At 43.9% G+C, this 25,740-nt stretch overlaps 2 protein-coding genes across 8 annotated transcripts in view; one reads left to right on the plus strand and one right to left on the minus strand.

Annotated features, from left to right (window-relative positions):
• The window catches only part of LTO1 (LTO1 maturation factor of ABCE1), a 30,977-nt gene extending 11,975 nt beyond the window's left edge, over window positions 1-19,002 (plus strand). The window contains exons 5-8 of one of the 7 annotated variants that reach the window (XR_008577198.1): window positions 1,831-1,903; window positions 4,163-4,265; window positions 15,702-15,757; window positions 17,733-19,002. Coding sequence is in view for 1 of the 7 variants with exons in the window: in XM_054825991.1 (XP_054681966.1) it covers window positions 15,702-15,713 (12 nt within the window). In the remaining 6 variants the exon portion in view is untranslated. Of the gene's footprint in view, window positions 1-1,830; window positions 1,904-2,206; window positions 2,546-4,162; window positions 5,776-11,059; window positions 11,208-15,701; window positions 15,758-17,732 lie in introns of those variants that run through there. The other 6 variants (XR_008577197.1, XR_008577200.1, XR_008577196.1 and 3 more) reach the window with 6 other exon arrangements.
• CCND1 (cyclin D1) lies at window positions 5,779-25,492 on the minus strand. Its single transcript, XM_054825987.1, has 7 exons — window positions 24,984-25,492; window positions 24,771-24,880; window positions 23,065-23,447; window positions 21,082-21,297; window positions 20,294-20,453; window positions 14,640-14,788; window positions 5,779-9,164 (listed from the first exon to the last, which is right to left on the minus strand). The coding sequence occupies exons 3-7, from the start codon at window positions 23,260-23,262 to the stop codon at window positions 9,009-9,011; spliced, it is 879 nt and encodes a 292-aa protein (XP_054681962.1). The 5' UTR covers window positions 23,263-23,447; window positions 24,771-24,880; window positions 24,984-25,492; the 3' UTR covers window positions 5,779-9,008.
• Window positions 25,493-25,740: the final 248 nt, after the last annotated feature.

Raw genomic sequence — 25,740 nt, forward strand, 5'->3', positions numbered from 1 at the left:
CACAGTCCTGACCAGACTGCACGAACAGTAGTTTAAAAACACATGCCTACATTGTTCTCTAAACTGGCTTTTTTTTTCTGCAATGTATGTGCAGACATTGAATTTTTGAGACCCCATTTACGTCCTTTAAAAAACTCACATACAGAAGTTATTGTTAATAAACACTTGACAGTTTCTGAAATACAAATAAAAACCAAATGAAACTAAGAATCAATTTATTTGAAACTAAGAATCAATATAATTGTCACTTTTAAGCAGAGCTAGAGGTTATGTCTGCAGTGTATTTCTTTCTTGAGGAAAACTGGGTTGTGGTGCAGTTGGTCAAGTGCACTGTAAACCTAAAACTACGTGGACTTATGGCATAATTTTGTGTGTCATATTCAGAACACCTGAGTAAGATGGAGAATGATTTGAGCACAATTTGGGAATTCCTAACCCTGTTTCACCATAGGTGCATTGTTAGAACCACATACTGAGGATCTGGCCCATTATCATTGTATGTCTTGCTCTTCTTTTAAGTTCTCTCACACAATAAGATGAGGACAAACTTCACAAAAATCCAGTAGCATCGTTATTTCTCAAACTAATGAGAAAGAAACAAATTGTGTTAGAGAAAACTATGGAGAGACTTTTTTCAAGGAGCTTTGACTTGTGATTTGCCTGAAATTCCCCATGAAAAGAGAAGCTTGAATTAATATGTGGCCCATAGATGTATTGTCTGAAAGAAACAACGCGGTCAGAGTGAATGACTGAAACAGCTATAGAAATATTGAGTCTAAACCATGAAATAAGTGTATTATCTTTATAAGAAATAATGTTTACTTTTGAGTAAATAATTGGTGATGCCTTCTGGAAATCTTGGGAAGATATTATGTCCGTGCACATAAAAAGAACATATCTACGTTTAACAAACAGTAGACATTTGCTGAAGATCTGGTCTTCATATTTAAAATAGCCAGCAACCAAATGTAAAGAACTGTGGCCTGCGGGTGTTCAAGGAGCAAAAAAACCCGTTCCAAAATAATACCCTGTATTCAAACAATCTGTAGTGATAAAATCTAATAAAAGGAGAAATAAAACATCAAAAAGCTCAACTGCCCATTTCAGACAGTTTGCCATCAGAGTAGTGACTTAGGACACTAGGTCATTTGTTCAGTGCTGGCTCGGGTGAGTTGTCGTAATGCTCTAGTAGTGGTTTAGTGGTCTTTGTTAAATGATTTGTCCATCGCAGCCCAGCTCCTTGAAGACTGGCGCTAATGTTACAAGTAACATCTTTACGGTGGGTAACGAGTTAGCTGTTGTAGGAGACCATTTAATGGAGCATAGCTTGCAGATGGATTAAGACAAGTGTCACAGGGCAGTCAGGTGGGATGGATGAAGTAAGAAAACCACACCACTCAGTAACATATAATCTAAAATTTACTTACTTAGCGGGTTGGGAATGGTGAGTGGATAGAAATTTCTGTTCTGTGATGCACACTCTACACACACAAATTGAAGCCCTAGACCTTCACCGCATGGACGCAGGAGAAGAGGGCTCCTGCTCCAACCAGTCGACATGTCCAGCAATTCTTCCTTTGATTCAGCTTTCTTGATGGTATTGGATATCTGTACCTGGAGCTCTCTCCAACCCTGAGGGGTTACCCTCTTAACCAGTTATTCCTTTACAGTCCCAGGCCATTCTCTCTGACTTTTTCCGTATCTAAGGCCAGTTACTGGTGGGCAGGAGGTTCCTTTCGCCCTCTGGTCACCCACCCCAAATGTGTTACCAAATGTGAATTTAGCAACAGTTGCCTAATGAAATTCTTATTTTGCTTCTTTGTTTTTCAGTTGGTGCCAGATTAGTCAGAGCTGAGCAGATGTAGTCAAGGTCTCATTTGACTGGGCAGTCTTTGGCTTTCAGGTAGGCTTCACCCCTTGACAGACATGTTAGCAGGGAAGACTGTACTGGGACTGTCCATTAGCATGTATTTTGAATATGATAGGAAAATAGTTTTCTACTGCAGTCTTCAAGTGAGTGGACAGACTGGTATTCTGGTCTAGATATGGATTGCTATGCGGTTTTTAATCCACAAAAAACCCACTAATTGTTGTATTTCTTCAATGATATTGTCATAAATAACAAAAGTAACATAAGCCATAATTAAAATGAGGAGAGAGATGAAATTCACACAGACAATTTTTTTTTTTCCTCCTCCTGTGTAAGAGGGAAGACCTCTAGCAGCCACTAAACAGCCTCTCGTGTCCAGAGAGGTAACGTGAGTAAAAAGCTGCTGTTGTGTTGCTCTGTGTATGGTAGTTACTGCTCCCTAAAAACGTGGGGCTATGCTGGGAAAGAATTGATGCTCTGAAGACCACAGTAAAAACAGCCTCAGGAGTTCAGTAGAAGCAGTGGTGTATACACCAGGAGCAGATCTGTTGCCCACGCACTGCTGGTGGCGCTTCTGCATCAGTGGGACCCACGCAGAATGAAGATGCTGCCTGTGTGCCTCATTCCTCGTTTGCTGTGAGCGCACAGTCATTCTGCCAGTAGTTACCTCTTCAGGTAAGAGCGCTCACGAAAATGATGGCTGTGAACGCTTAATGACTTCCCTGAAATAAGAGACTTTTCAACACGTAGTCTTCGCACAGGCCAAGAGTAGGACAGATCTAAATAGGGCTCTGCAGATGCTAATGGGATTGCCAAGAACCTATTTCTGCTTTCCTTCTTTAATGTCTATCCCATTCAAGAAACAAAAGGGTAACTTCTACCTTGCTCCTAAATTTGTGCTCCTGGACCCTAAAGAACAAAATCAGAAGTCTGGCAAGTCTCACATTATCAGTGCAATCCAGCTGACTAATTTGCAAATCCCTTTCTCATCATTTGATTGGAATATTGTGTGGAACTCAGTCAAAAGCCAGATGGGAATCTATGTTTGCCATGCCAATGCAATTGCTATTATCAATTATATTTGTGGGATCGTAAAAATACCATGTTTGTCTGAAGAGATACATTTCCCATAAAATGATGCTGGCAGGAATTCATTAAAATGCCATCATTTATAGCTTTACTGCCTTTGTCCCATTGTAACTTTTCAATGACGTTGCCAGGAATCTTTATCAGAGTATCTAGCCCACATGCCTGGGTCATTCCTATGACTCCTTTGAAATAATAGCTCCAAGCTTCACTTTCTCCTCTATCTTCTGGAGTTTTCTATCACTTAAAATGCCAGATACGCTTGAATGTAAGTGGATTCTGAGTTTTTACATTTAACAGATCTCGTTTATTCTTTAATAAAGAGTATGTGAATTCAAGTGTTCATAAAAGGTCCAAGCTTGTCAATCAGTATGAATTCAGCAGTGGAATTGAGGAGGGGTTTTGGAGGTCTTTTGGATGTTTTTCTGGGTACACATCTCAATCTGATGTAAGAAAATACAGTATTTTTCCCTTTAATAAGCTACAGCATAGCCTAGCTGAACATGCATATTTTTTACAGCCTATAGTAAATTGTTTTTCTTGCTACATTCTTGTCTTTCTGCCCTTTGCAATGTGAGTATTACTGGCATAGTTCACCCAACATTCAAATTTAGTAGTCTGCATTTAGAGATGATGTTTGAGAGAAGGAAAATGTAAATAACAGAGCTGACCATGTAGACTTAAACCTACTTAAGTCACAGAACACTTCAGTTGGTTTAAGAGAGTTTATAAAACAGATAGGAAAGGCAAAACCCACTTAACATGTTCAACAAAACGCAGGTTTAAATTTCTGACTGAATAATTTGATTTTTTTATCAGCAAAAAGGTTTTTGTTCCAAATCAAGATTTCATAAGAATGTCTTCACTCAACATCAGAGGGTTTAGCCATCATTGATACAAGAGAGTCTTTTTTTTTTCCCCCATTTTTTCTTTAAAGTATGCTGAAATTTTGCAGAAAACTGATAAAAGATCTAGGTGGAAAAAATTAATCTTTTATGACCGAGTCCAATTTAAGCTTTGGCTTGATCTGTATTTAGAGTCAATGTGAATCTAGTTTAGATCTTCTTTCACTGCTATATGACTCTTCCTCGGTGGCCTACCAGTCTAACTTGACCATATTGAGGAGTTCCGCATTTCAAATGGAAAAAATTACAGATCACACTACATACTGGTATTACTTCACCTACCTGATCTCTGATTTTACAGGCAGCCACAGGGTTCAGGTTTCTGCCCGAAATGACTGGGAAGCTGACAAGCTAATACAGGCTCAACTGGGATTCTTCTGATGCAGATGGTTTCCCATCTACTGGTAACTGCACTAAGACAAACTCATTTTGCACTAGACTATAATTAACATGTTAGGTGTTAACTTGGGAGTTTCATTTTTCATTTCCTTTGCTGTACCTACTGCATAGAATCAGTTGTAATGTGAAGTTTAGTCAATGGGAAGCTCAGGAGGCAGATACTAGATTTCTAATTTGTGACAGGAGAGAAAAGCGCTTGATGTTTTACATAGATTGATTTGGTTTTTTAAGGCAGAAGTATTTTCAGAGGGTAAAGAGTCAAATACATGGGTTAGAAGCTTGACCATTCTCCACTAAGAATAAGCTGTTTCTGTCATCTGCAGCTCTTGTAATAATTGGTAATATGTGTCCCCAGTTTTCAGAGATATTTTGCAATGTGAATTGGGACATAGGTTATAATTTGTTCTCATTTTACTTTATAGCCATACATAATTCCCGTCCTTCTTGATCCAGTTCTTTTTGATGTATTTTTAGTAGGCTTTTACATTTTTCTGGTTTATTCCTTATTACCTTAGTGATACAATAGTAAGATGCAAAAGCTGTATATGAGGGGAAGGGAGAGAAAAGAAGGCAGGTTAACCTTACTGCTTTTTAAAAAACTGTCTTCTGTAAAGGTATTCTAGGACACAAAACTTTACACTGATAAATACAAACCAGCATTCTGTACCATCCAACACCTACTTTATTTACCTTTTATTGAAAAGAACCACCAAATGGTGTTTGAGTAATTACCTTAGATGTTTAAAAGAAAAATCTTCAGCAAAAAAAATTAATTTGCTTTCTTAAAAATACACGTTACTGTGACAGTCACCTACTCATTGCTAAAAACGCCTACAGTTTCCTAAAATAACGACAAAAGGTTTTCAGCATTGCACCTATTCAAGCACTGTTGTGGTTTAACCCACCAGGCAGCTACAACAACCACACAGCCGGTCGTTCACCGCCCCTCTCAGTGAAATGGGAGAAAGAATTGAAAAGCAAAAGGTAAAACTCATGGGTTGAGATAGACAGTTTAATAGGACAGGAAAGAAAGAGGATGATGATGATGATAACAATAGTCTATGCAAAACAAGCGATGCACAGCACAATTTCTCACCACCTGGAGCCAATGCTCAGCTAGTTCCTCCTGGCCCGCTCCCCCAGTTATGTATGGAGCGTGACGTCATACGGTATGGAATATCTCTTCGGACAGTTTGGGTCAGCTGTCCTGGCCGCGTCCCCTCCCAGCTTCTTGGGTGTCCCCTGCCTTCTCGTTGGCAGAGCAGTATGAGAAGCTGAAAAGTCCTTGACTGGCAACAACTAAAATATTAGTGTGTTATCAACATTATTCTCATCCAAAACACAGCACTATACCAGCTGCTAGGAAGAAAATTAACTCTATTCTAGCCAAAACCAGGACAAGCAAAGAGTCAAAACCAGAAGATGTCATGTGCTTTACTCATTGCATCAGGTAGTTACTACCATTCAGCGTTCATGAAGGCAATAAATTAAAAAAAAAAATAAGACAACAAGCAGACATTGGGTTTTACCAATTTTATTTCTAGACTTTAGTTTTTTTGCTGGAAACTTGTCTGTTACAGGTCTGTTGGTGAAAATGTGCATTTCAGACCAGTGATGCCAATAAGTACAATATAAAAATGTACAAATCTGAATTGCTTGCTTACTACAGATTGTTATAATAATGTGACAAATAAAGCATCTCTGTTGGCACATGAACCCACTTAATCTGGATTTGGCCTTTTAGTACATACAATAAAGAAATTTGCAGTACACACTGCCACTCAGTGTAACACATAATATAACCAACAAGCACTAACTCAATAATCGTGTTTGGTTCAGAGACACAGAGATGCCACAAACAGAAGTGTTTTATGAGGTAAGCAGTAAGAAATGTTCCTGAAATTTGGACAGAATGTATCCAGTCCTCCTGGGTCCTGCGACTGCTAGTAGCATTGCAATGCTTTATTTATGCACTATGTAGGATCTTAACTGCATTTGCCTCAAAATGAGTTCTAATTCTGTTTTGGTTTAGCAGCATACAGGCAACAGCTAGATTATTCTTCAGCATACAACTCTGTTAGCTGGCTTATTTATGAGATTTACAGGCTTTTTAAATTAGCATTATGCTATAATTAAAAAAAAAAAAACCAAACAAAAAACTAGTATATCATAACAGATTAAACACACAAAATACTTAGAGTTCCAGAAGATAACCTATCATACCAAATGATGTGTCCCAACTGACGGAAAACCACATCAGGTGGCATACAAGAGTTATATTATAATGCACCTTTCATATATCAATGTGGCTAATAACACAGCTTAAAACTACTATGATAATAAACCCCAGATCAGACAAAGAATCCAGCTTTATAAAATGCATAACAAAAAAACTGACATTACTTGATCTTCTGAAATGTCTGCTGTTTTTAAATTAACGCAACCTAGTTGCAAATCGCGAGACCCATTCAGAATAACGTTCGATGCATTTCCGTTTGCAGTAGAACTATGAGGCACTGTGTACGAACATTAAAACCTGGTCTAGACACGGTTAACTGAAGTATGAGGTATTGTGAAACAGGAACCTTTTTGGAATAGAGCAGTAATCACATTAAGTAAAAATTGATCACATAAAAAATCTACAAAAAATGATGTCAATAATATAATCTTCTATGAGAAAATTAAAACCTATAACATGGCAGTATATGACATTGTATAACAAAAAAAAAAACTGATCCACAAAATAGCAGCAAAACACAATGACAAAGATACAGAAAAGCAATGTTAATTTTTTTTTTTCAAACCATGCTGGGAATTTATCCATAGCAGCTCAATAAAAATGGAGCATCCACTCCTTTTCTTTTCTCTTTTTCTTTTTTTAATTTTAAATTTTTTTTCTTTTTTCATTTTTTTGTTGTTTTTTTGTTGTTTTGTTTTTTTTACAATCAACACCTTAGCGGCAGTTTTCTCACATACGTTTCACCATCACATTCTCCTCGAGCATCAACTTCAACAGCTATGTCCACGTCCCTTCAGCTACTTTCTAAAATAATAATAAAAAGATACATAGCCAAGATGTGCAAATTTTCTATTTGTAGCTAAATAAAACAATGGGGCATATACTGGAATAAGAACTTCTTTCAAGTACTCCAATTTTCATATCTATTAACTATGGTGTTTTCATGGTTAGACTGCTTTTGAAAAATGTATAGGAAGGGGCCAAACAGACTGCTTGGTTTTGGGTTTGTTCTTTGAAGCGTGTCCTTTTTTCTTTAATAAGCTGTGTTAAAACTGCAACATCAAGGGTAGAAAGATTTTTTTTTTAAAAGGGGCGATTGCATTATTTTACAAATCATACTGGCCTTACGAACATCCTCTGCAATAAATATTCTTTTTAGCCTTAACTATAAATTATATATTTTAGTGTTTAAAAACCTTCAGTTGTAAAACATCTAGCGACAATCCTTAAACTATGTGTCCTATATGTGAACCTTTAAGGCCCCTAATTTATAAAGATGAGTTGGCACCAAAGGATTTCTAAACTTCAACTTTTCTATAGAAAAGGATAGGAAGATATCCTGGCAATTTGTGAATGCAATTTCTCTCACTGGAACACAACCTTCGGGAAAAAAAAAAAATCACCTCTCCTCTAACACCATAGTTAAACGCACTTGCTTTGCAATTCCAAGTTTGCGAACAAGCACTTATATATTTCCAAACCATTCCATTAAAAAAAAATTCCCACACAATAAAAGAATGTATTTCCTATATCTAATGGACTGAAAGTGCTTTGAATGGAATGGTTTTAGAATATTACAAACAAACAAAAAAAAAGACTAAACTGTGGATTGAACCTGACCATAATTAGGCTGAATATCTGTGGGGTCAGACCAGCATTTTACACAGGTAACTACAAAAATATGAAGATTACAAAAATATAATATATTATGTCACTATTTCGGTTTCTCTTTATAATAGAGTATCGTATGAGTAGTACATTGGCCTTTCCCAACAATGCTAAGCTGAACCCTACAAATGCCTTATGCACAGGCAATCCACAGGCACAAAAAAAGATTAACATATAATAATGCTGCATACTAACATACACTAACTTATGGGTTACGTTAACCATTTATAAGGTGAAGAGGATAAAAAAAAACCTAAGGAAATAAAATAAACATTTACAGATGAATTATAAAGTGACTAAATGCATAAGCAAGCAAGATACAGAAAAGCCTAGAACTGCGTTAAAGCTATGCTTTTTAAAGAAAAAAAGAGTATTTCATTTACTATCTAAAAAAAAAAAACCCTCTTCTACTTAAAAATGGTTGGTTGGTTTGTTTCATATGTAAGAAATCAAATCTAATACCTCCCCTGGAGACATTTTGTGTGTTAATGCCTATTTTTACAACATACAGACAAGAACACTTTAATATAAAAACTAGTTGATTATTATTGTATAAAATCCTCTATTTTTGTAGCACAAACCCCTGGGGGTAATGCAAATACTATTTTTTTCTTTTTTTAAGACAGTTTTTGGGGTATTTTTTGTTTATTTGTTTGTTTGAAGTCACAGATGGAAGGGAGACAGAGCAAGAAAAAATATAACAAGACTGGTTTTCCCTTCTGGTATAAAAATGTCCTGGAGAAAAGGGTTTCTGGGGGGGAGATCCTGATGCTGATTCCTTCTCAGATGCCCTTTCTTTGTCTGCTTTTGTCGCCAAGCAAACCCATTAGAAGAAGTCCTCTTAAATGTTCACATCTCGCACATCAGTAGGTGTGCAGGAAAGGTCTGCTTCATCCTCTACAGTCTTTGTTTCTGAAGATACGTTGTGCTGCTGTGCCTGACGTAGACTGGATTCAAGGAGGGATTCAATCTGTTCTTGGCAGGCTCGTAAACAATCCTACAGAAGATTAAATGGAAGGAGAAAAAGACCCAGGGTCCTTTAGAAAAATAGCAAGATTACAAACCAAATACCATTTCTTGAAAAAGCAAGAGAAATAGCATCAAGTTATTCAGGAGGGCAGCAAACTGCAAGGAGTGTGGGAAGAGCACGAGAACCGCAGAGTAGTGACAGGATTGGACGAGCTACCCCATTTTCTGCAGTACGCTAACCTGGATCCATCTTCTATTCAATGGCCTAGGTGAGCATCTCCATACATGGTCCTCTGGACAAACCATGACTGCGTTTTGTTGTTAGTCTCAGCCCATAGGTCTACAACTAAATGTGATGGATGCTCCACTACAATGACACGTGTAGTAACTAACCCCGGGCAGGACCTTGACACAGTAAGATGATGTAGCTTGCACTACCGCTTTTCTGCCTCTGCTGTTAACGCTTCAGCAGTTCTGTAAAAGTCCATTTACACTATCTTTTACCTCACTGTCCTTTATACGTTTTAAAAAGCAGGGACAGTCTGACTGGACAGCAGTGTGAATCAATCAAAATTAAATGAGTGGAGTTGCAAAGACATGAAACTGGGCTGGAGTCAGGCTTGGTCTAAGTATTGCTGATGCTGTAATGATTTCTGCTTTTACCACAGAAACATTTCGGCAGTACAGTCTACTAGAAGTGCTGGTCATAAACTGTGATTTTCCTAGGCTAAGTTCTGATAATAGAAAGCTCTTAGAAGTGCCATATATATATTTAGATGTACATGCCCAAAGTTGCCTGCCAACCGTTGCTATGTCCAGCAGTGGGCAGCTCAAGTTAGCTAACTGATTTCTACCTCCAAAAGCATCTGAACATAAAAATGTACCGGACTGTATGATCCCAAAATGGAGAGATTGTTCAGAAGCACCACTAAGCATCTTCATAACCCTCCATTATAAAGTGCTGCCAAGCTTTCAGTTTGCTACCGCGTTCACCTGGCCGTCTCAGTCAGGGGGAGATCTCTTTGCCTGGCTTCTGAAGCATTTTCCCAGAGCTGAATGCCCACCCAATCCTACTGAGCGTTCAGGAGGGTGCAAGGGCCTCGCCGCTTGCACAGACTTTGGGCTGAATTAAAAGCATAAAGCACCAAGTAGGATCACATCTCCTGCGGGGAAAGGTAACTTGCATCAGGCAGTAAACCATGCTACGAGTAGATATATCCAATTCTACTTAGCGATCCACAGCAATTTGAATTGGAGACGGCCTGTTAGCTCAACCTGTTCAACTTTCTGCAAGTTACGGTTGTGTTCCTCAGAGCCATTGCAATGACACAAATGGTGCCTTAAACAGGCAAAACAATCACACTCCATTTTGCCCAAATTCCTCCAGCATGCTGTTTACTCATATCTTTATAACAAACATCGTAAGCTTTTTCCCCAACATATTTAACTCTGTGTATCAAGGACTTTGAAGTTTCCTTTCAGTATTGCCTTCTCTGATTTAACCTATGACATGAGTTAGCCCTTGCGGTGAACCCAGTCTTCCATGATAAATTGCCGTCAAAAGTGTTAGGATGTGCATGACTGAGAATGAATGTTGTTTTCCTGAGAGGGTGACCTGCCTGCTGTTTTCTTTATTTCCCAGTTTCAATTCTGCCTTCATTCAGAGGCTTCTTGTGTGATCTACCAGCTTTTCACTGATTCCACTACCACAAGAATCTCCTCTGCCACCAATAAGGGCACATGGCATTTGGGGTAAAATAAGATTAGAAACCCAAGCAAACAATTCTCTGCAAGTCCTTTCTGAGAGAGAGGGAGGTTAATCCTACCTCTAAGCAGATCAGACCATCAGTTACAGCTCACTGAAAACACATAACCTATGACCTTTTCTGGTTTAAACCCTAGTGTAATATTTCCTCTTGACAGAGACACACAGCGTTTTAAATGACAAAAAGAAACGCCTCATATCCTAAAGTCATCATGCCTTTGGCTCCTACATACCTCTGGCCTGCACAATAAGATCTCTATGAAGTCCTTTCACTCCTTCTCAAGATATGACGGATCAATCCTGACTGTAAGGCTTCTGCTTGCACGTCCTGTACCACATACCTCAGTCACACTTGGAATTAGATGAATTAAAGAGCAGCACTCAAATACAGGTTTAGGTATTTTCGGTTTTACAAATCCAGGCACTTTTGAGAATAATTCTGTTGTAACAAGGTAGCATGTTCAGTGTTCCAAACTGAAAGCCAATTTATTTTCAAAGTAAAACAAACTGTTTGCTTTTTTTTGGGGGGTGGGGGGGTGGGTGTGTGTGTTTCATGGGTTTTGCTGGGGTTTTTGTCATTTGGGTTTTTTTAATCCTACCATTTGCGTATAGCATATTTGAGCTCTGAAAACTAAAACCATTCAAAAGAATTTCTATAAATACCTATTCTTCTCCCACTGGAGTCCAGTCATGAATAATTACAGGGGAGTATGTAATTTAAAGGTATTTTTTGACCACAGAAATTTTTTTTCCTATGAGATTCTCAGAGTACAGCATGTTGTAACTATTTTTTTAAAACATAATCTTTATAATTTCTTATGAACAGACTATGTCTTAAGCTACAGTTGAATGAACAATATTTTTTTAATGTTTTAGGCATTTTTTGTTCAAATCTCTTCTTATTCAAATGACTATCAGATGAGTAGTTTGTCTGCAGGAATGTATTAGAGCTAGCAGAAATAACTGCGAAATACAACATTCACTGTGAACAACCTCACCAAACCTTTTTTCATTCTCAGTACTTCTCACCACTGAAAAGCAAATACAAAACTTGTGCATTACTCTGATAACTTCTCCCAACAACTTTTCTGCTTCACTACCCAAATTTTCAATGCCCACGGTTTGTTCAAGGTCATAAACCCTTCCTGGATTAATTAAGCTCCTCAGTGGAAAAAAAAAAAAAAAAAAAAGACTTGCTAGCTTAACTGATGTGGTCAAATACCTTTAACACACACAGCAGACATGATCAGACTCCAGGGTCAGATACTAAAGGAAACAAACAACAACAAAAAAAAACCTGCCTGGAAATCCTTTGTTACTGCCTGACCCGTTCTGGATAACAAGCACATGTTTGAAGGTGCCTCTGAGTAGGGGCAGGCAGGAGACGAATTCCAATGCACTAACAGACAGCACAGAAACCCAATCTAATCTAGTTTAGCAAATTTCTGGCCTGGAAATGAATGTCAGGTAAAATTGAATCTGTTTGGATGATGGGGTCAAGAATAGAATGATGGAAGACAGCCCAAGACTTCTAATTGTGATTATCTGACTTCTAATTACCCCTGATCAAAGGCAAAATGGGAAACTGGACTCCTACCAACGTAAACATGAACCATAAAGGAATTCCAATCAGGTGATATTCATTTTACTTTAGATTCAGCTTTCTTTGAGACTAAAGGTAAAAAAGTGTAATTATATAACCTGAAATCCAACAGACCAGCTGCTCTAGCTAATAGATAATCGGGGAGAATGTTAGCCGTGTTATAATGCACGCTCTTAATATTGCAAGACAATCCAATATAAAGCGTATTCATCTGTGCGGTCTGACAAGGGGAGCATCACTGTGGAGTAACAAACTTCACATACATGCTAGTGAAATAAGATAATAGGAATAGCAGTTGTTACCATGGATTACGTAGGCATGGATTACGGGAAATTCTCTACGCAGGGAAATCATGCCATGTATGAAACCAAGCAGTTTTCTCTACTCAAAGCAATAGTAGTGAAAAATGCTGTTCCCTTATTCCATTACAAACATAACAGTATACAGAGGTATAATTTTATTATACTTATTTTCTGTAGCAAGCTATACAAACCCCTTACTTCTAACTCTAGCTGCTCTAACACGCAAATATATTTAGCAACAAAAGCTGGAGGGGAGTTACTTCCTTTTACAGCTCTTAACTTTAGGTTCGGGTCATACAGATTGTGGCCTTGCAATGACTCTGGACAATAAAGAAGAAATAAGCAAGGATTCTCCTCCCTGCTAAAACTGCTTTTCTTTTAAAAGAGCTCTGTCATCAACTAAGTCAAGTCACATAAGGACATGCTGTTGTTCCCCAAGATGTGGGAGAATCTACTTCAATGCTTTCTATCAGGAATGATTAAATAATGGTTTTGTTTGACTCGGATGCTGTCAGAACAGATAGCAAGCCTAGTATTTTTCCTCAGTACCTGCTTTAAATATCTCGCACGGGATAGTGGCCAACCATGCGCTGAAATATCTACATTGTTCACAAACTGACTAAAAGCATTGCATGTCCATACCAAACTGAGCAGCATTTTATTTCAGCATTTAAAGTTCTTATAGTATTTAACATGTCAGCACTGGATCCATATTACTTTAGCTGCAGCAGTGGAAACAGCAAAAATAACGTGCTCAATACTGAGGCATTTTTAAGGTGAGCAAAATAGTAAGCTGAGATGTCGTATTTGTAAGCAATTGTTTCACATAGTCACTCAATCCTGTCAACAAAGTCCAATTATACAAACCTAGTTTTGCAGTGTTTGGGCTAGTACAGTTCTCTATGTATTTAAATTATTAACACATAAAATAATTTAACAGCATCTCAAAGATTCTGCCGCTAACCACACAGTTGTCTTTATTTGACTCATTGTCCAGCGCTTGGAGACCTCACAAGAACCTTTTTAAAGCATCTATTTATTGGTCTTCCACATTGTTACAAAACAAAGCTCAACTCTGCCCCAACTTCACACACCATTATGACATGGATCATTGACTTTAGGTCTTCCTTGTAGGCTCCCTTCCTGGCCCATTCACTCATGAAAGGTTTATTGCTCACTAGTTACTGATGTGCATCTCCTGGAAGCTGCAGGGCAAAATGAGAGTCCTGTGAGGACCATCTACCTTGTCAGAAAGTCGTGGGACAAGCATTTGTTCCAAAAAGGAATTCAATACCAGCTACTGTGCAGGTCTAGCACGTAATAAACCAAATTAGATCATTAGAACTCTTTTAAGAAGGGCTTTTTCACACCACTTGGCACAATAAAAGGCCTCAAGAATGGTCAAAGATAAGGTCAGAGATACCATGAGGTCTATTTATTGCAATCTCAGTCACTATTTCCTCGTCTTATTTTCACAGTGTTGTTTTCCATAGACCCCTGGTTTAATTACCTACAACCAAACCCAACCTCTGCAACGTCCTAAATCGATGCAGGGTTTCCTTCGCTTTGTCAGATATGCCTCTCTCTCAAACATTAGAGCTGGATGTGGCATTCCTATCAGTGAACTGCAGCAGCATAATCACCGATTATTAATGGATATAACGACAGCTAAATAAGTAGGACAGACACAGGAGAACATGTTCAAAAAAAAAACCCACTCCGAGGTTTGACTTTTATCAAGATCTACTGTCAGATTAGCTACTATGCAGTAAGCAGGCATTCATTCTTAAAACTCTTAAGGCAGGAGATCAACCGAGAGCAAGAGTCACTTACCGGATCACATTTGATAACTTGTGATAGGAAATGTGTGAGGCATTGATAGGAGAGGAAAGTGTTAGTGTTCCCCAGATGCAGGCCTTGCACAGCTGCTACCACACTGCCAGCTGCGATCATGGAAGGTGGGTTTGAAATAAATTTAATATCTGTATGAAGAAAGAAGAGAGAGAAAAAAAAAAAAAAAAAGACTGAAATGATTGCTTTAGGAGAAGCCTGCCCGTACACATACACTCTTCTACCAGCATGGCTTCAGCTGCCAACTATTGCATCCGAAAAGGTAGGGAAAATTGTGAGCAGAAAGGTGCCTCCTGCTCTGAACTGTTACAGGTCCAAACCTGTAAACACTTATCCACATGAGCAACTGTACTTCAGCGAGTAGCCCTTCCCAGCACTAAGCCTGGGAGACCAGTCATCACTTCGAGGTATTTTTATCATAAGCAGGGCCCCCATTCTTCAAATGTTAAAATACTTTGCTCATGTGAATAATGCCACTGGGGTCAATGGCACTATACATCTGAGAAAACCTGTTCGCATTCTGAAGTGTTTCGCATGATCAGATCCTAGGTGCACTCCAATACGGAGTCCTCGAGCCCTTTAAAGCAGAAACCTTTGCACTGACATTCAAAGGAATATAGCTTTAATGAACAACAACATCAACAAAAAGAAAGAGAAAGACTGCTTAACCCTGTCAGGAGGCAGATAATCCATATTTAAATTAAGGTTTCATCTTAAAAACGCTTTGTCTCAACCTAGTCTCTTGTCAGTGGCTGCCATCCATCCTGGCAACAGGGATTTAATGTAAATGTGGCATAACTAAGTGACGGGGGTCCCAAGAATTGGCGGACAATCAGTTACATTCTGATGTGACACCATGCTGACAAGAGGCTGGGCCCCCTTCCAGACTGCATTGCTGTAGGTCTCTCCACAAAGCCACTCCCATGATTCCTTAAGGGGCTATCTCTGCCATTTAGCATGGGTTTGGGTTTTGGTTTGTTCTGTTGTTTTGTTTTTAATAAGAATAATCCACATTTTAATGCTAAGACTCTTTCTGCTGAACAGGAATGCGTTTGATCCGTGGCAGCGTACACCTTGGAGGAGAATCAGAAACAAAGGAAGTAAGTGGCACGAGTAAACGTCCAATTTTGTGAGGAAGAAAGGGAAATGCCACATTATACACGAGAACCTGAGATACATTCCTTCAGCTTTTATCAGAATACAACTTCCTCTGGGTTGAAAAAATATAAACCATCTGTCAAACCCTTGAATGAAATCAAAGGAATGGACAGCTTAGAGGGCTCAGTGGAACAGTTTAAGTATTAAATCATGCATCTCCTTTATTATGATAAAATAACTTTTGTGTAAATGTTTTACCAGTGAAACTAAAGACTTCGGGACTCTCTGAAAGTCCTCTCTCTGAACCTATTCATATACCTCTGACACTCCATTGTAGCCCTGACCAATACCCACCTTCAAAGGGGCATTTCGCCCAGCGTTCTATGAACCTTCAAAATTAAACTGATACGATGAATTGCGGCCAAACTTTTGTGATGCACTGCCAGCGAAAAGGCAAGCTTCATCTAAAGTAATCTCATTTATGTTACTGTGCTTAAAATAAATTTAGCTTATCCCCGTTTCCTCGTCTGCCCGTTTCCGGGCAGATACAAATACGCCCACCTTCTAGGAAGCTTCTGTCATTCCCCAAAAATCAAAGTAGTCCAGACCGCTTATTGACACTACACGCATTCCAAAACCAGTCCCATAACTGAAATACTGATAGTTGCAGGTAGACTTCAGAAACGAGGGATTTCAGTAGGCGAGCATGTATTCCACCAAGATTGGGTTGCTCGGAGGGGTACGGTGGCAGCGCGTTCCCGACGCTATTGACCGAGCTCCACAAACAGAACATGACCAAAATGTGTCAGTTTAATGAGTCTGTCCTGACAGGATCGCGTTTGGGATTAATATTTGCGTTCTTCTTTTAAACGGAGCAGTAAACAAGAACATGAATTCATAGTCACACCCTCATTCTTTCCAAGGTGGAAAAGTGATAATGAAGTTTAAATGACCAGTTTGTGTCTGTCCCTATAACCACTCCAGACAAGCAGCATGGACTGCCTTTTTGTTGCAACTCAACAAGGAATTATTTGTGGCAGAGGCCACTAATTTCAGCATATTAATCAGGGGGCCCCTCTCGCCTGTAATTGGATGCCCCCAAGTGAAGAGTGTGGCATCATTGTCAGCCTCCATCGCCTCATCTTGCGCTATTGAGCGCTCAGGAACAAGGGGGCTTCGGTGAGATGAATTAGACCTGACACAGCCACAATGGGGTAGGGGGCCCCATCAATTGAAGCACACATCCCCAGTAGCCTATCTGAGACTTCATCCAAAAAGAATAAACAACTTCAGCGTTGTTAAAAAGAGAGAGAGAGAGAGAGAGAGGAGGGGGAGGAGAGAGAAGAATGCCAGCCACCCTGAAGGGAGGACAAAGCAGGCATATAGGCGCTGCAGCGCTTTAAAAAAAATTCCTAACAAGGCGAGTCACCCCTTTTCCTTTTTAAATGGAGCAGCAATTCCATCCGTCTGGAGAGCTGGGGGCTATGAATGAAAATCTTTTCATTGAGGCAAATCAAAACTGCGAACATAAATCACTTGCTGCAAGATGCAACAGGTTCCAACTGGTCACATACCTTGAGACTTCCAATTTTATAAAGGCCAGAGAATAGGAGAATTGTAACACGCTTGTTTCAAAGGGGGATCTATCTTTCTCCATCGGAGAGGAGGAAAGCAACAACAATAATAATAGCAATAATAATAATATAAAAGGAGCCTGGTATGTTTTGATAACCAGAGGAACATAATGAAATGCTGAAGCTCCAATATTTGTTGCTATTCATTGTTATGCTTGTATAGAGCTGCAGTTCTCCCTCAACACTGGTCTTAACTTGGGCCAAAAGAGGCCTGCTTCCTTTTGAGCTCTCCCTGCCTTGCTCGGCCATGCCAAAGCCCCATTCATTAAGCTCAATTATGTGTTAACTTCAAACAACCCCTGGTAATTTTTTTTTTTCGCTTTTTCTCCCGAACCTACCACAGCACAAAGACGTCCTTTGGTGAAAATGGATTTTTCGAAACTAAACCAAATCAAACAAATCCACTTCTACTAGCCAGACAACTGAAGAGGGAGCTTAGAAGGAATTCCCCTCAACTTCACCTTGCAGCGTAACCTTCTCTTTTTGGAGCAAACACATACACACTCATCCACAAACACTTCCACAGCTTTCACCTTGTTAAGCCAACTGGCGGAGATTTTATTTTCTAAGGAAGCATTATTTTGCTGCCTCTTCTTAGGAGACCCTCCTTTACGGTAGGACACAGGCTGTACTTCAAGCAAAGGAAATACTGCACTTGCCCCCGAGGCCACTTAAGCGAGTGTCAGTGTTCCCAGTGGACTTTGGATTGGGCCCCACAGCATCCAGGCAGCACAACGCATTTGCAGTCCATCTAGGTTCATTTTGGCAAGGGGCAATACAACACAACCCAGCAACAGCAAAGCAAAGTCCAGATGCTACTTAAGCCACATGTGATCTTCACTAGCCAACAAAGAAGTCGTGAGGAAAGCAAGAGGTAGAGAAAATCCCGACATCCAAAAATAACAATAAAAATAGAGAGCCTAGCGGCAGCCTTCCTGACCGCTCCGTCCCCAGGCAATATTCCCAACTTCAGTAGGGAGCTGAAGAGGGCCCCAATTCTGGTGAACTCAGCACTATTTTTTTTAAAAGCTAAGTAAAACTCTCAGAACATGGTTCTCATTTACTGATCCATTCTCCAGCTGTGGTGTGTAGCAGTGTTAAATAAAGGCTCTGGATGTGCTTCCTAAAAGAAACATAACAACACCGACAGTAGATCAAAGTACTGGACTCTTAGCAAGTCTCCAACCTTTGAACTACTCTTGTTTTCATCCCTGTCATTGCCAACACAACAACCTAGGTTAAACATCCCCATATCCAAAGGGGAGGCCGGGTAGCTGTTCGGATTTAGCTAACGGCCGAGGAAGCTTCAAACTTAGCAAATCGCGCGTTCGGAGTCGCAGCAGCCTTATCTGGTAGAATCTGGCACGGAGAGTTACGTCTGATTTTTCCCAAAATGTTGCTGCAGGTAGTTTGAAGGCTGTTTGAAGGTTGTAGCACTCCCAAGACCCAGCGTTATTCCAGGCAATCTAATTTACGAACTGCCCGTTATGCTGATGTTAGGCCCAAGATGAAGAGCAATGCCAGTGTTTATAAATTTCTCTTTTATGGCTTGGTCGTTCTATCTTTAGGCCTTGCAGCAGGGCCGATTCTGTGAAATAAAATTTTTCTTCTGAGTCAGTGCCTGCAATCTTTCTTCAATCTTTTTACCAAATCCATCTCTGGAAATTACGCTACACAACATTAATTTGTGCCATTGACCACACACATCCCACCGCGGTTTTCCAGTGTGGATACCTCTTCTCAAGTCCAAATGCAGGCTTGATCTCTTTTTTTTTTTTTTTTTAGCACAACTGCTACTGAATATTAACATTTATTAAAGCACTGTATCTCCTTTACACTAAGTTTTTACCAGTGTCAGCAGAGCGTCTGGCATTCCTCTTTACGTGCTACTGCAAAAGAACATTTGCTTTGGCTGCTTTTTCTTCCTTATTCTTTTGCCACTCCTGGATTGGTCTCGCCATACTATAAGAATAAACGCGCTGAACACGTTTTTGCTTAAACACAGTATCTTCCCTCTAGAACTTCTTTTGTCCCTGCTCCTCCACTCTGTCCTGTGGGAACAGCGAGATCTGGAGAACAGAAAGACTCTTCTAAAACTTTTTTTTTTTTTCCTTCCCAGTTGCTAGGGTTCAGTGGGTAAAGCCGGTACACGTACGAATGCATACACACGCAGTCCACATGCAAACATGGAACTTCAAAGAACCGGCGCTCGCGCACGCACGGTGCCCTTGAAACCAAAGATCAGGCCTCTGCAAACCTGGCCTAGCGAACAGTCGGCGTCTTTGGAGGCCGGCCCCGCACATGGCTTCGGCACAGCACGTGGTCAGAAGGGTGCAGATGGCAGCGGCTGGGTCCGGTGCCAGGAAAGCCTCTGTGCCGCGTGGCCCTCCTCCAATCCACCAGCCACCGAGGAGGGGCTGGGGGGGGAAGAGGCAACTTGAAGAGGGAAGTTTTAAAACCCCCACGCAGAGCTATTCACGAGCAAAATCTCCCTCTGCCTTTAAAAACTGTCTTAAGAATGAATCCACACGGAGGGATTCCCCATACGGGCAGTAAGCCTTTTGCAGCCCCCACCGAAAACCCGGTGTACAGAGGTGAAGAAATCGTGCCGCGCTGAGCTGCGAATCCACGGCTACGCTACAAAGAGGGGGGAACTTCTCCCTCCCTGACAGCACCACATACTCAACTCAGAAGCAAAATATCTTCTAAAATATCTTCTAAAAGAAAACTTACCTCTGCAAAGTAATCCACCTTCTGCAAACAAGGGGCAATAATCGGGGCTTAAACTACCTCCCCACGGCTCTGTGAGCTCGCTTTAGACCACAGCTACGGAAAGCTTTACAAGCCGGGGGGTAGGCGCGTGTAGGGGAGCAACACGCTTTGCTTAACGTGCAGGGCTCATACCTGTAGCGCACAGAGCCACAAAAGTCTGAGCATGTTTACGGATGATCTGCTTGGTGTCCTCTGCCAGAGGCATTTTAGTAAGGAAATGTTCAATGAAATCGTGGGGGGTTATTGCAGCCAGATTCCATTTCAGCTTATTCACCAGAAACAGCTCCATTTGCTGCAAAGACAAGAGGGAAGGAAGGGGGAAGAAGAGAAGAGGAAGGAGAAGAGGGAAAATGTGGTTAGCTCCGCTCACACACGGTCGGACGAGCAGTATCCGCAGCTGGGCGAGTCAGCTCTCAGCCGAGCCCGCTTCCCCGGCCGGGGCGGGGGGGCGGGGGGAAGGGTGTTGGGTGTGGAAGGGGAAGAGTCCTCCCGCGGCGGAGCCCCGGCGCAGGCGGGGGGCGCGGGCAGGGGCCGGTGGCCGGAGGACACCGAGCCGCCCCCGGCCGGGAAGCACCCGCCGCAACCCCCCAGCGGAGCCGCCAGGGGGCGCCCGCGCCGCGCGCAGCCGGTCGGTGGCGACGGGTCCGGCCGGGGCAGCCCGCGGGCCGCGGCAGGGGAAGCGGGGGGCGGCCGCCCGGCACGGCCCCGGTGCACCCCCACCCCCGCTCTCCTCCCGGGGGCTACAGCTCCTGCGGCCGCGGGGAGCGGCTCCCGCCCGCCACCGGCACCTCTGCCGGTGGGGAGGCAGCCCCCAGCCTGCCAGCCCCGGTGTTGGGGGGCTTGCTAATCGTTGGGTTTGGCTTGGGGTTTTTTGTTTTGTTTTGTTTTGTTTTTCCTGAGGTGATTAAACGTGAAATTACCAGTAATTCGTCGGGTCTAATGGAGTTATCTGTATAAATGCACAGTTTTTCTGCGGTCAGAGGAATAGTTTCCTTCATTTTTGAAGCCACAAACATGCAGGTAGCTCCGAGCAATTGCAATCGGCTTTTCTTGAGGGGTTCAAACGACAAAAATCTGTCCAAATAATTCATAGCCAAGGGGAAAACTTCCTCTTCGCACTTCTGCTCCTCGCAAACCTGGAAGAAGGAGAGAGATCGTTGAAGAATAATTTAATACAGGCGAAAGCGGGGCTTGTCCCACCGCCCTCGTCTTCCCTCCCCCCTGGCCCCCCAGGCTTTGCAGGGCAAGGTTGAAGGAGACGGGGGGGGGGGAAACGCAGTTGGGGGAAACGGATAAATAAGGGAAAAACAGAGGCATCAAAGAAAATGAAAGAGAAAGTCACGAGTGACAAAGTGGGGAGAAATGTGGCGTTAGAAATCCGTAGGCGATTCATGGTAAAAAAAAAGGGGGGGGGGGAATCGAAGAAGAGGTCTGTCCCCATCTTTCCAGTCCCTAGAACAAATTTTGAAAAAGGAAAGAAAAAGGAAAGCGGAGAAAAATGCGAGCCCCCGTGTCTGGGAATGGGGTGCAGAGCCGGGCTTGTCCCGGATTTATTTATTTCGCTTTTATTTTTTCATCTAATTTGCCGTTGTGCTGCCGATTCCCCTCTCTGGTCGAGACACAAAGGTGGCGTCCAACCTCATTTCCCCAGACGTCATCTTTTCAAAAAATATTTAAAAATATTTAAAAAATTATTCGAGCGCTCAAAAAAGGTTGAAAATGAAGCGGCGGGGGTCCTTTACCGATCCCCGTGCTTTTGGTCCTGCTGGGGGGCTCCGGGGAGGCCCCCCGAAGTGAAATTCACCGCCTCCCTCTCTCGCCCTGCAGCACAGCCGGGCGCGACATTTCCCAGAGCAAGGCAGGGCGCTGCTCTTTCAAAAATTAATTAAAAATAGATCGCGGGCGCCCAGGGCTTCCGAAAAGGCATGAAAATGTAGCCCAGCTCCTGGGGCTCCCGCTGGGAGCCCCCCGAGACGTGTCCCGCCAGGGGACGAGGCCCTTTCCAACTCGCTTTTCCCAGGCGACCTTGCAGATCGCCGCCGCAGCACAAGCATGCCTTTGAGGGGTGACCACTGCTCGAGCCTCTCTTCGCGCTGAACAAAGAAACTTTCACCCTGCAGCTCCCCCAAGAAATGCCGGAGCCCCTCCGGCCGGTCCCCCTGCCCGCAGCCCCAGCGGGGTCCCCCGGCCCCCGACCTTCTTTCCCCCGGCCCCCTTCCCCCGCTCCCCCCCGCAACACACACCCTTGGCTTGCTCCCCGGGACTTTCTTAATTTTTCTCCCGATTAATAAACACTTTTGCTTTGCAAATAAAAGAACAAAGATGGCGCATAATACTGGCACGGGCAGCCACTTGCATACGTGTACAAGGATATTAATTTAAAATAAAATCCCCAGAAAAAATTAACTGGCAGGGTTTCCCGGCGGCCCCGCACCGCGCGGCCGGGGGCTCGGCAGCCGGGGCCGCTCCCCGGCGGGGCGGCGGACGGGGGGTACCGCCGAGCGGGCTCTGCCCCGCGCTCCCCGGTACCGCCTCGCCCCGACGGCCGGAAAAGGTGCCGGGGCACCCCCCGACCCCCGACGCGGTGTGCCGGAGCGGAGACCGGGGGGAGGGGGGGGGTGGGGGGGTTGTCGTTCGCCGCCCCTCCGCGGCTGGACCTGACGGCTGCAGCGGGGATAAAGACGCGGCAATAACGGCGGCGGCGATCGTCACCCCGGCCCGCGTCCCCCTCGTTACACGCGGGCGTCTCCGAAGCCAGAGCAACGTGTGCCGCGCCGGGGAACTTATTTCGGGATGGGGGGGGGGGGGGGAGCCGGGGAGCGGCAGGAGATGGGGGAGCAGCTCTCCGCCTTAATTCATTTCGGTGCCGAAGCTTGCAAAGAAAATCCCCCAAAGATACAAACCTCCAACATCCAAGTGGCAACTATTTTCCTCATATATGGCAAGATTTCTTTCTGCACGCACTTGAAGTAGGAGACGGAGGGCGAGCAGGTCTCCTCCGCCTTCAGCATTGTCTGCAGCACCCTGTCATTGAGGAGGTTGGCATCTAGGTAGGCTCGTCGGATGGTCTCCACCTCGCAGCACAGCAGCTGATGTTCCATGTCTGCCTCCGTCGTCTCGAGTCAGTTTTCTGCAGCAGGACTGAGTCAGTCGCTCGCTCGCTCTCTCTCTTCCCCTTCCAGGAGTCCCTTGGATGCTGCTTCTGCTACTGCCGCTACAGCCCTCTGGAGGCTGCAAAACTTTCTAACTTCCAACAAAACTCTCCTGTATAGTCCCTGTGACGTTACTGTTGTTAAGCAGAGATCAAAGCACGAGAGAGAATGAGAAAGAGAGAGAGAGAGAGCCAAAAGCAAGGGGCAGAGCCCTAAAGCCATCCCATAGGCTTCAAGTCCTTCCCCTTTGCTTAGCTTATAGAGAGCAGGGTTTTAATGCAAATGCAAATGAGACAAGGGCTTGCTTTCTTCAAGGGCAAGGGAGAGGTGGGGGAAACCCAAATTGTCTCTTCAGTGTATCATGCATAATTTTAAAAATGGAGCGAGTTCTGCAGTGGGAGCCAAATGATGAATGGGGCTAGGCCACACACAGACACGCAGGGATATAAATACAAGGAGACTTGGTCGGTTTATTTTACTGGGGGCGCCGGGGAGGGGGAGCGGGGCAGTACCGGCACATTGCTGTTCCTTACCAATTATTATTATTGCCGTCACCGACACCTACCTGCGATATCTGTCATCTAAAAAGGCGCGCTCCCAACCTGAACTCCCTGGTCTTTGTAGCTGATCCCAAGCAAAAAGCTTGCTCTCATTTCCTCAGTCCTATTTTTTCCCAGCCTAGATGGTTTTGCTGCATGCCACAATTTTAAAGGAGTTGGGGTCTCCCCCTTCTGCCAAGACGGTACTTTTTCCTCTCTTCCTTTATTTTTTTTTTTTTTTGAACGTCTTTCCTTTCACTTTAAAGGCTTTACCCTCCAAAAGGGGCACTGAGGTGGCAGGCAACAGGGCGATAGCTAATCCGAACCGCAGTCGGCGGCAGTGCACGCCGTGCAGGCCGCACTCGGCACCCCACCCCCACCGCTCACAGCCACCCAGAAAAAATATCCCAGCAGAGCAGCAAAATGGTGGCCAGAGCTTCCTCCAGCACCTAAAGGGAGATGAATCGGGGGGGGGGAGGGGGGGGAAGGGAGGTGCTGGCAGCCGCTGGAGCCTGCCGGGGCCTCATCCAACACGCTGCACCGCCACGACAGCCTGTCCACGCGTGACGTGCAACGGCGGGGCCCCACCATCAATAACTCCCATTCCCTGGCTGAGCTGCCTGTACCTGAAAACACTTTGCTTTGTTGCTAATAAAAAAAAAAAAAGGCTCTTTTAAACTCCCCACTTTTTGAAGGGCTGATAGGAGAGCTTGAGGCCCGCTGGAAAACACCAGAGGTGAAGCCAATGCACCGCTGCATGGGAGAAACGACTTGCCCTGCACCAAAGCGGAGTGGGGAGAAGTGGCAAGACCATAAACCGGGGTTCACGCTGCCTTCTGCCTGCCCGCCCCTCCAAACCCGAGCACTTGGGTTAACCTCGGGCTCCGTGCTTTGGCATCACTTTTTTGGCATACCTACCGGTGGTACGGCATTCGCGGCGGCATCGCCGGCAGGCGTCAGGGCAGCGGAAGGGTCTCCTGGCCGTGGAGGACATGCCGCGGAGTCACATAGCATCTCTCCTGCATGACCTGCGGGGAAAGCAGTGCCAAAGATCACAGGGCACGTTGTTGCACGGTTGTGCGTTTATGTAATCTCTTTGCATGAAATATCTGCCCATCTTTCCTAGTTTACCGCTTTGCTTGACCATTTGTCTCCATTTTGTCTTCGTCTGTTAGGAGGATGTCAGAGGCCCGGGGATCTCAGTTCCCCTTGCGCGCCGTGGCCCGTGGGGCGAATCTGGACAGTTTCTCAGCGAAGAAGCTGTCCCCTGCCCACGTCCCTCCGCCTGTCTATTGTGCTTCGTACACGGGACACGCACTTCTGTTTTCACAACTTCAGTTGACCGGGGAGGTTTTAATTTTTAATGAAGAAACACACCATGACCCTGCACTCCCAGACCGGAATTTGGCCTGCCCGCCATGCACAACTGGGGGATCCTATTTAAATGGGTTCCCTGCACCCCCAACGCCTTTCGAGGGAGCAGCTGCTCTGGGGGTGCAGGGAAAGCGCTTGGGGGAGCCGGTCCCTGCTCCTTCTCCTCCCCAGGACGCTGCCAGCGCTTTGCCTCCAAACATTAGTTCCCGGCCACGTCGCCCGAGTTGCCCGGGGTCACGGTCTCCCTCTCCCAGCCCCGTGCAGCACCCACACCTCCGGCACCCTCGCCCTCCCGCTGCCTCCCGGTTGGGGGGGGGGGCTCAGTGAGGGTTCCCCCCCCCATCCCCACCCCTTTCAGCACGAGGCCGGTGTTTCATTCATAAAAGCTCCCCGGCGGGGCGCGGGGCTCCCCGGCGGGCGGGCGGTGCCGGCGGCGGGGAGCGGCGCTGGCCCGGGGCCCGGGGGAGCCCCCGGCGGGCGGCGCGGGGCGGCGCGGCCGCAGGAAGCGGCCATT

This window comes from Grus americana, chromosome 5, assembly GCF_028858705.1.
Source record: "Grus americana isolate bGruAme1 chromosome 5, bGruAme1.mat, whole genome shotgun sequence".
Classification (NCBI taxonomy): domain Eukaryota; kingdom Metazoa; phylum Chordata; class Aves; order Gruiformes; family Gruidae; genus Grus; species Grus americana.

What these genes read in the sequence shown, in the direction of transcription:
- CCND1 (XM_054825987.1), bottom strand. Translation starts at nt 23,262, where the DNA reads ATGGAACATCAGCTGCTGTGCTGCGAGGTGGAGACCATCCGACGAGCC. An exon ending in TTGCCACTTGGATGTTGGAG is followed by an intron (nt 21,298 to 23,064) that starts GTTTGTATCTTT and finishes TCCTTCTTCCAG; the next exon opens with GTTTGCGAGGAGCAGAAGTG. An exon ending in TGTGGCTCTGTGCGCTACAG is followed by an intron (nt 14,789 to 20,293) that starts GTATGAGCCCTG and finishes TTCTTCATACAG; the next exon opens with ATATTAAATTTATTTCAAAC.